The sequence below is a fragment of the Oncorhynchus mykiss genome, chromosome 2 (assembly GCF_057628025.1).
Source record: "Oncorhynchus mykiss isolate SJ-2025 chromosome 2, ASM5762802v1, whole genome shotgun sequence".
NCBI lineage: Eukaryota > Metazoa > Chordata > Actinopteri > Salmoniformes > Salmonidae > Oncorhynchus > Oncorhynchus mykiss.
In genome coordinates, this window is record NC_143023.1 from 72,131,353 (window position 1) to 72,142,404 (window position 11,052).

General features: G+C 41.2%; 1 protein-coding gene across 4 annotated transcripts in view; it reads right to left on the reverse strand.

Moving 5' to 3' along the window:
• Positions 1-8,154, reverse strand: part of LOC110495618 (solute carrier organic anion transporter family member 3A1) — a 69,743-nt gene extending 61,589 nt beyond the window's left edge. Inside the window, exon 1 of one of the 4 annotated variants that reach the window (XM_021570960.3) lies at positions 7,432-8,154. In XM_021570960.3, the coding sequence (XP_021426635.1) occupies positions 7,432-7,575 (144 nt within the window). In that variant the 5' untranslated portion in view covers positions 7,576-8,154. The remainder of the gene's footprint in view (positions 1-7,431) is intronic. The other 3 variants (XM_021570953.3, XM_090206625.1, XM_090206626.1) reach the window with 3 other exon arrangements.
• Positions 8,155-11,052: the final 2,898 nt, after the last annotated feature.

An 11,052-nucleotide genomic window follows, 5' to 3' on the forward strand; every position in this document is an offset into this window, starting at 1 on the left:
AGGCCTAAACATTGAGAAAAAATGATTTGTCCGAAAATTAAGGTTATTTAAGTGACATATCATTTTGGTTATTACAGAACAAACAACTATATACAGTGGGGCAAAAAAGTATTTAGTCAGCCACCAATTGTGCAAGTTCTCCCACTTAAAAAGATGAGAGAGGCCTGTAATTTTCATCATAGGTACACTTCAACTATGACAGACAAAATGAGAAAAAAATCCAGAAAATCACATTGTAGGATTTTTAATGAATTTATTTGCTAATTATGGTGGAAAATAAGTATTTGGTCAATAACAAAAGTTTATCTCAATACTTTGTTATATACCCTTTGTTGGCAATGACAGAGGTCAAATGTTTTCTGTAAGTCTTCACAAGGTTTTCACATACTGTTGCTGGTATTTTGGCCCATTCCTCCATGCAGATCACCTCTAGAGTAGTGATGTTTTGGGGCTGTTGCTGGGCAACACGGACTTTCAACTCCCTCCAAAGATTTTCTATGGGGTTGAGATCTGGAGACTGGCTAGGCCACTCCAGGACCTTGAAATGCTTCTTACGAAGCCACTCCTTCGTTGCCCGGGCGGTGTGTTTGGGATCATTGTCATGCTGAAAGACCCAGCCACGTTTCATCTTCAATGCCCTTGCTGATGGAAGGAGGTTGTCACTCAAAATCTCACGATACATGGCCCCATTAATTCTTTCCTTTACACGGATCAGTCGTCCTGGTCCCTTTGCAGAAAAACAGCCCCAAAGCATGATGTTCCCACCCCCATGCTTCACAGTAGGTATGGTGTTCTTTGGATGCAACTCAGCATTCTTTGTCCTCCAAACACGACGAGTTGAGTTTTTACCAAAAAGTTCTATTTTGGTTTCATCTGACCATATGACATTCTCCCAATCTTCTTCTGGATCATCCAAATGCTCTCTAGCAAACTTCAGACGGGCCTGGACATGTACTGGCTTAAGCAGGGGGACACGTCTGGCACTGCAGGATTTGAGTCCCTGGCGGCGCAGTGTGTTACTGATGGTAGGCTTTGTTACTTTGGTCCCAGCTCTCTGCAGGTCATTCACTAGTGGTTCTGGGATTTTTGCTCACCGTTCTTGTGTTCATTTTCACCCCATGGGGTGAGATCTTGCGTGGAGCCCCAGATCGAGGGAGATTATCAGTGGTCTTGTATGTCTTCCATTTCCTAATAAATACTCCCACAGTTGATTTCTTCAAACCAAGCTGCTTACCTATTGCAGATTCAGTCTTCCCAGCCTGGTGCAGGTCTACAATTTTGTTTCTGGTGTCCTTTGACAGCTCTTTGGTCTTGGCCATAGTGGAGTTTGGAGTGTGACTGTTTGAGGTTGTGGACAGGTGTCTTTTATACTGATAACAAGTTCAAACAGGTGCCATTAATAGAGGTAACGAGTGGAGGACAGAGGAGCCTCTTAAAGAAGAAGTTACAGGTCTGTGAGAGCCAGAAATCTTGCTTGTTTGTAGGTGACCAAATACTTATTTTCCACCATAATTTGCAAATAAATTCATAAAAAATCCTACAATGTGATTTTCTGGATTTTTTTTCTTCTAATTTTGTCTGTCATAGTTGACGTGTACCTATGATGAATATTACAGGCCTCTCTCATCTTTCTAAGTGGGAGAACTTGCACAATTGGTGGCTGACTAAATACTTTTTTTGCCCCACTGTATAAGACAAATGACATGTTTCTATAGTAAACATCTCTGAAAGATGTGATTTTCCCAAATGAAATACAAAATAATCACATAAAACTCTAGATATTGGAATTATAAGGATTAACATGCCAAGGGGTTCCCAAACTTCAGGTACCTGTACATGCAAATGAGAAAAAATGTGATATTGTTTGCACGGTGGAATTTTGAATTAAGTTGCATGCAAGACGGTTTAGAGAAATATGACATGGCTATGAAAATACCATGTTATTGAGGTTGTGCCCTTTTAAATAATCCCTTTCCTTTGGATATACTGACTCACATTGAGACCTCTTTCAGATGTTTCTCATTGTGCTCTGAGTAAAATCCTCTCTCTGCCAAGATGGAGCCCTGTTTTTGATTAGCTGGGCACTGCATCACTTACTCGCATGGCTTTATGGAAAGTGCATCCTCCCCAAACGCTCTCTCTCTCTCTCCCTCTCTCTCTCTCTCTGAGTTAATGGTGCAGCATTTAACGCAAGTAAAAGATAAGAGCATAACACTGTCTCTAGATGGAAGTGTTGTTTTACCTCTGCCATTGTTGGTAAAATACATGGAAGTCAGACATCATGGAATGCATTTCAGTTCATCAGATAGGATCCTAACTAAGTATAACGATCCTAACTACATATAATGATTACATTGATCTCAATTTAATTTAAATTTTTTCATGTGATATGTACCCCATCACAGACTTACCAAACCCCATTTGTAACTGCTATGAAGGCAAGTTTTTGTAAGACACTGATTTGATCAGTGAACACATCTTGAATGTTAAAGACCAACTTCACAGAGGCTCAGGAGGACTATATATAGTTTGATAGCAATGACCTTGGTAAATCTGGCCAGTCTTCTGTTTTTGGTACACCGGTTGCCTCCTAGATGGTGATACGGAACACCCACAACTAATAGGGAAGAAAGATTCTTAAAGAACATAAGACCAACCACCCACACCTTTTTATCAACACTGTACAGGCTACAATGATGCAAAGGAACACCAAGGCCAGACTGAAACAGAAATGCATGGAATACACACAAACGCTCTACCATAAAGAATTTGGAAAATTACCCAAAAGCTCTGTTTCCATTGGCCATTTGAAGTCAACCTGGGTTGGGCTGGCCTTTGTGGGCAATCTCAAATTGGGTTTCCACTACCTCCAGAAATTAAAAATGTTGTCATGTTGCTAGGTAGCCGTGACTGTGCAGATGTTGAAGAATTTCTATTCACCCTCACCATGCTGTAACTAACATTACCCCATACTCCAGCCACTGCCAGCCAGACTCAGAGCCATGTAGTTAGCAAAAATGTTTAGCTTGCTATGGCATTGGGCTTTAGCTAGCTAGCTAACCAAGCAAACCAGATGACAGATTTGATATGATGTAGCTAGCTAGCTAGCTTTCACGACCTGGCCAATTAAAATTCCTACTAGCTAATGTTAGCTAGCTAGCTAGCTTTTTCAACTCTGATTTGCTAGCTAACGTTAGGTAACTAGCATTCGAGGGCTGACTGTTCTCATAAAAGTTTATTGTGCAGTACAAAAATGAATGAAGGAGCCAGCTATAGTGGTAATTTGTGCCTGTATGACTCAGTACTGCTTGTCCATGTGCTAGGTAACAGCAACAAGCCCAGACGAGCTAGCTAAAGGTGGTGTCAGCATCCAGCTGTGATCAGCTGGTGGTTTCATAGTAACGGCGTCACCAACCTGAAATCTAATCGAGCTGGCATTAGTTGTGAAAATGGTCTGCGATGGTCCCAGTTTCCCCTGAATGGGCTCTAATTTGAGAATTAGAGTGCTAGTGGAAATGGGGCTTTGCTCTGCAGGAAGTACAATAGGCTGCCCCTTCTCAAAGGAGTGGATCCTCAGATGTATCAAATTAAATTGGTGAGTATTGTCTAGAGAGTTCATAAAAAAAATATGTGGGTTTGCAATGTCTGGGAACCAACTGCTGAGCCATATCCCACCTGTCATATTTTCACAACGATTATCAAACTATTTTCGGATGTTTCCCAAAATGTCCTTGAAAGGGCATGGTCCTCTTCCATTCCCACAGTGATGTCCAACAGGCTAACATGCTAAATTAAGCTCCTCTTAGGAGCCGTGGGGACAGGAAAATAACAGCTAACTTAGAGAAGGATGCCATTGCCAGTAGGAAAAATGGTCTTCTCTCTGTGACTTTACAGAGTGATTACTTTAAATGGCAGGTGTAACTGAGAAACAACTATACTAATTCAATTACCTACACTTTGATTAAATTTGAACACAACCACAGGTTGGGCTTCTGAGTGGTGCAGCAGTCTAAGGCTTTGCATCTTAGCGCTAGAGGCGTCACTACAGACCCTAGTTCAATACCAGGCTGTATCACAACTGGCTGTAATTGGGAGTCCCATTGGGTGGCGCACAATTGGCCCAGCATCGTCCAAGTTAGGGTTTGGCCGGGGTAAGCCGTCATTGTAAATACGAATTTGTTCTTAACTGACTCGCCTAGTTAAATAAATATATATATATTTTTTTAAGTGTTATAAATCAATGTAGTGATGTCAGTCATCCTATGTACAAGGCCTATCAGCAGACACCAGCACAGACTCCCGAACCTCCACTTCACCACCACACCACAGCAGAGGAATGGCAGCCAGGCCAAGCAGACCATATCATGTCATCTCTTGCCCAGACTAGACTCGGGCACCAGTGGGCCTGACAGCAGTGAGTTTAGAAGAGCACCCGTCCCCCAAATTCCATGTGTTGTATATGCACTGCCATCAAAGCATTTTACTAAAATATACTGCATTTCTAGACTCAATAATTGAAAAAATATATTTATAGTTAGGTCTATGTTATCTAAAAAGACTGTATACATTGCAGACAGATGAGTAACTCTAGCTACAGAAATCTAGTTAAGATACACCTGGAATCTTGAACTCAAAAGTAAACACAGTTAGTCAGGAAGGTTTGTTGCATTTATTGCAGCATGGTTACAATGCAAACTTGTCTGGCTGTGTTTTCATGGACAATGTGACCATTTAGCCTCAACATTACCTCACCTGTCCAGAATGAGAGGATCCAAGCCCCACACCCTTTTTTAACAAGCGGATGAGGCTTGTGTAAGCACAGTTTATGACATAACTACAGCCCTTTGCTAAATAAAACTGTTGAAGTGCGTCTCAGGTTCCTATGCTGTCTAGACGCCCTTTCAAAAGGGCAATTCAGTGTCTGCCAGAAGCCTTTACAGAACCCTGTCTAATTCCAAAATATTAGGTTTTGGCAAGTTGCAAGATTGGAGAGGGCGAGGTAGTAACACCAAACTTTAACTATAGCTTAACCTGAACTCATTAAAGTCTCAAACTTAGTGTAGAATTAATATAATCAACTACTAATGTTGGGTTTGAAAATCGAATATATGCAGGGGAAATTATAAAGTACATAGACAGTTCAGCCTGTTTTGCAATGCGTAGATGGAGCACGTATCAGCAAACAAATTCACCACTGTCAGTCATCACCACAACATTCAACATGGGCTGAAACCACAGAGTTCTGTTGAATTTCAGAGAACTAAAAACTTAAGGTAGGTTTACACACTATTTCCAGATCATTCTCAAAATGAAACTAGGGAAGCTGAGAGTCAACCACAACCCCATAGTGTTGAGAGTGATTGTCTATGAAGGTATGTGCACAGACTGTTTACCCAGAGACTATGTTGCCTGGGAAAAAGTCAATTGTAAGCTGCTAATGTAGAGCAAGAGTATAGGCCATGACCCATGACTTCCAGGCTGGCTCCCTGGCTACCAGCACACACTTTAAGTTGCTTCACCCTATCATGTATACAACAATAGCTCTGACACAGGAGGACCTCAAATAAAGTCATGACAGTGTCATCAGCTTGTCCCTGTAGCTGGTGCCTGGTTTCCAGCCCATGCAAATGGAGCAGGTGCCATGTGAAAGAGACTACCTGTGCTGACAGCGATAGAGCATGGCTGAAGGCCTGTTATGCCCTTCCCTCTCAGATCCATAATTTGCTAATCTTTACTCACCAGTATAAAGTGTACCCACCCGTATTAGTTAAATGTGGTTTAACCTTCTTTAGAATAACCTCCTGGAAAGTGTAGTTGAAAATATTTACATAGTCAGTGAGACAGGGCTTTAAATGGTAGTTATACTATAGGTGTAAACATTCGAGCTAAGCTAAGCTATAAGTGCCTATGCATAAAAGCCATCAGAGTCCCCTGCAGCCACTGCTGCAGATGAGACATCTTCCTGTTTCAACTACATTCAATTCAATGAGACATAACTAGACCAATTATCACACAGAGGAATTCTGATAGACCCATTCCTTCCACTGTGACCGGCGAGTCTGTACATAGCAGAGAGACACATCACAGAAAAATGTGTGCAATGTTCCATCCAAGTCAGAGAGAAAAGGTTGGAGACTACTGGTTGTAGGCCCAATTTGATGATAATGTTACTTGGTTCACAAGCAAGTAGTGTTAGAAAGTTAGTCCATCTAAATTGATTTTTTTTAACCATGTTATAACAACATGTTATAAAAATAGAATAAAATAGATTGAAAAAACGAAGTACCAAGTACTTTGGAAAACATTCCTCTCAATAATTTGGGGTCATTAAACTTCATATCAAAGGCAGGAAGTGGTGAATTCTTGTTAATTGTACATTTGACTCAACAATCCAAGTCCACTCCTTACAGGGGAAATTCTGACTGGATACCAACATGCCTCATCCACATAGGCTACACTGTTCCCATGGTCAGGAGGAGGCTTTTGGTTCAGTGGCACAGAATAGATAACACGTTCCACTCCAAATAAGGTCAAAGCATTTCAGTTTACATCTTTGATTTCCCTGGGAAGTGGCACTAGCCCACCATACCACTTTGTGACTTAAAATGCCCTACTATAAACATCACCAAAACATCAACTGAATTTGAGAAGGGAGTATAGAAAATATTTCTGTGAGGAGGACCTATTAGGACTAAAACGATTTAAACGGTTCAAAAGAGTAGGCCTATAGCATATCAGAAGCATCAGGTGTGAACTTGAGATAAAATAGTTGAATAGGCTTGTCTGCTCTTCTTAAACAAGATAGTATTGCTTTCAAGCCTGGCACTCTGATAATACAGGTAGGGGCCTATAATTTCACTTATCCAGCTACACCAATATATTGTGTTATTGCAGCATATTACATGTATATTACAGCTATATGGCCTATTTGCCGCATAAACTAACAAATCACCTGTAAATGGTTGTCCTCTACGGAATCAGTGTTATTTTGGGTACTTGGATTATTTAGGTGCGGCATTAGGAGAACAAACCATCATTAACAGGTTTGTTTTGACAGAGGGAAAATAGGCTATGTTAGCTGTGGACATATGGACAAGGTTAAACTCCTCAACCAGACGAAAATTTGTTTCGAATTGAATATTGAGTCCACATGTGGGCTAGCCTGGCATGGGCACTGGCTACTGCGTATTTAAAACACCGGTGTATGTCAAGCCTGCTTTAAACCGGGTAAAATGTAACTCATTATGTCATAGCTGTTGCCCGTTTCATGACAGATAGTCTACTTTGCTTACATGCTCAGTACTGGCGCGGAGTTATAGCTAAGATAAAATGGCCCAAAGTATTAGAATTCATATGAAACCTGAGTCTGGACAGATGTTCTCATGAGAGACATCACATACGCAATGACACCGCTCAAACTGTTTCACTCACCAGGTAGGCTCCAACAGTGCCCTGTGCCAACATCAGGGCACATTCCGATATCAAAAATATCTTGATGTTTGAGAAGCATGATGACTTTTTACGGGTACCCTCTCCAGTGCTCCTGTCCGAGCCCCTCTGTTTTTTCACCTGCATCCTTTGGAGCTGCTACTTTGTATTACAGCGAGAAAATAAATCCAGAGGGTAACCGGACCCTGTGTAGGCTACATTCAGCACGTGTCTGACGCACGGTCTCTGTCTATTTTCTCGTTCAACCTATGCTTTACATCTGACTAACTATTACAGTAAATATAAAGCCAGACTCCAAAGGGCTGCCCCTCCGCAAGCTCTAAACATTGCCACTTCGTCGAATAAGACACATGAACTCCACGACGATTTTCTCATATGCATACGAGAATGAGAGACGCCAGGTTCTCTCTCAAATAGCATTTTTTTTCAGAATCTTGACGTTCGTTCCCGAATGTTAAGCATAACAATGCGTAGATTCTAAAAACAATCGATAAGAATCTTGCCACGCAGTCGCTGCTCCACCTTTACTTGGCATGGCCTTTGGTCATGTAGCCCGTTATACAGTATTTAAGCAATGCACTCACTCCCTCCACCACAACTTGTGTAGCCTATGTTCCGACTCTGCGCCTCATCCAACCACTGACAGCCCTACAGTGGCACTGTGTAGCATGCACCAAATTCTGGGTTGCAACATGGTCTCAGAGCATTTAGTATTATTCCGTATGTAAATCCGAGATACTTTGGTTAGTATTCTATGTTACGTGTCGTATGGTACGTATTAATTTGTGGATGTCCATCACTCATTTTTTATGATATGTTACGAATTACAATTCGTATTAAGTTATGTTACGAATTGAAAAACGTATGATATATTACGAATTCTGGCTAAATGGCTAACGTTAGCTAGATCGCTAACATTAGCTAGGGTTACATTTAGGAGTTAGGTTAAAGGGTTAAGGTTAGGGCTAAGGGAAGTGTTAGCTAAAAGGGTAGTTATGGTAAGGCAAGGGTTAGCTAAAAGGGTTAGGGGAAGGGTTAGCTAACATACTAAGTAGTTGCAAAGTAGCTAAAACAAGTAGTAAGTTGTTGAAAAGTTGCTAAAATGCTAAAGTTGTCCTTGATGAGATTCAAACTCACAACCTTTGGGTTGTTAGACGTTTGCATTATATGCCTACACACCCGCCCTGACCAACCACCCTTTTTTAATTTTGCCTTAAGTAACCACCTGTCTTATCTAACCATACCAGACATAACATATCATACTAAATGGAGTGGCTCGGATTTACTTACAAACTCGGTCTCTCTTTTACTGTCTCTCAATTTCAATTTAAGGGGCTTTATTGGTGTGGGAGGCATATGTTTACATTGCCAAAGCAAGTGAAATAGATAATAACCAAAAGTGAAATAAGCAATAAAAAATTAACAGTAACAATCACACTCACAAAAGTTCCAAAATAAAAAATACATTTCAAATGTCATATTATGTCTTTATGCAGTGTTGTAATGATGTAGAAATAGTTCAAGTACAGAAGCTAAAATAAAAAAAAAAAGGTTATGTATATATGTTTTTAATTTAACTAGGCAAGTCAGTAAAGAACACATTCTTATTTACAATGACAGCATAGGAACAGTGGTTTAACTGTCTTGTTCAGGGGTGGAATGACAGATTTTTTTTTTCTCTCTCTCTCTCTCTCTCTCTCTCTCTCTCTCCCTCTCTCTCTCTCTCTTTCTCTCCCTCTCTCTCTCTCTCTCTCTCTCTCTCTCTCTCTCTCTCTCTCTCTCTCTCTCTCTCTCTCTCTCTCTCTCTGACCGGTGGAAATCTGTCCTTTGCTCTGATGAGTCCAAATTTGAGATTTTTTTGCTCCAAACACCATGTCTTTGTGAGACGCAGAGTAGGTGAACGGAGGATCTCCGCATGTGTGGTTCCCACCGTGAAGCATGGAGGAGGGGGTGGTAACACTTTGCTGGTAACACTGTCTGTCATTTATTTAGAATTCAAGGCACATTTAACCAGCATCTCCAATTGAGATGGTTTGGGATGAGTTGGACCGCAGAGTGAAGGAAAAGCAGCCAACAAGTGCTCAGCATGTGTGGGAACTCCTTCAAGACTATTGGAAAAGCAAATCTCGGACCAAAAGGCTCCTTAACAGCTTCTACCCCCAAGCCATAAGACTGCTGAACTACTAAACTAATCAAATGGCCACCCATACTATTTAAATGGCCACCCATACTTTGTTTTTTAACTGCTTTCACTCGCTGTTTATTATCTATGCGTAGTCACTTTACAAATTACCTTGACTAACCTGTGCCCTCGCACATTGACTCTGTACCGGTACCCACTGTATATTGCGTCGTTATTGTTATGTAAATGTATTGTGTACCTTTTTGATTGATTCAATTTTTTTACTTGATTTTATTTAGTAAATATTTTATTAACTCTTTCTTGAACTGCATTGTTTGTTTTAAGGGCTTGTAAGTAAGCATTTCACAGTAAGGTTGTATTCAGCGCATGTGACAAATAACATTTCATTTAATTTAATTTGATTCCCAACAATACATGGCGTAACTGCTGGCTTTTTATGGGTAAAAAAGACCAGGCTTATCTGACACTCTGACACTTATCTGACACTAACTTATGTGTTATACCCAAGCCCCCAAGCAGTGGGCATCTCTTTGTCAACCAGGGAGCCATAAAACTCATATTTCACATGGAGAAAGACAGGTAATAGTCTTCAAAGGAAGAATACATACCAGATCACTGTTGGTGGTTCTATAAACCTACTGTATGTTAAGGCGATATAAATACTTGTCTATAACACACTACATCTGGTCTATAACACATTACATAGATTCCAATATGGTGTAGCAGTCGGACGTTTGTTTGTCTTGTCTCATCTGTTTGTCCCGTCCCATGTATATATCTTTTTCTTCGTACATATTTTGTATATTTTTTTAATATATTTTTTTTATCTCAATTTCCATCCACGGACTGAACATACTCTCCTGCAACCCGCCTCACCCAATGTGGTACGGACCTGCTATAATTTACACTTTAGAACCAGAACCCCCATCAGCAGCTATCCAGCTAACTAGCTACTAGCTAGTAGTCAGTTAGCCACTGCTAGCGGTTAACTGTTAACTTGGACATCAGCCAGCCTCAGCCTGGTCAATTCCTGCCAGTCTGCACAACGTGATATCAACCCAGAGCATATCGGACAGCTTTTTCTCTACCACATCTCCGGATTCTTACCGCAAGCTCTGAACCTTTACACTGGATCGTCGCAGCTAGCTAGCTGCTATCCAAGTGGCTACTCCTGGCTAACGTCTCTGTGCTAAAGCAAGAGATCCATCAGCCAATTCTTGGGCGACAATACCTATTTTGCCAATTGGCTGGACCCTTTCACTGCCTACACGGAGCCCCACCGATCCATCACGACTGGTCTGCCGACGTAACCGCCTGAAGAGTTTTCAACAGGCTCTTCCATTGCGACGTCCCCCAAAGGCCCATCTGCTGGCCTGCTAGCCCCGGCCCACTAGATGTCTGAATTGTCGTGTCTCCAGCTCACCTAGCTACTCACTGGACCCGATGATCACTCGGCTACA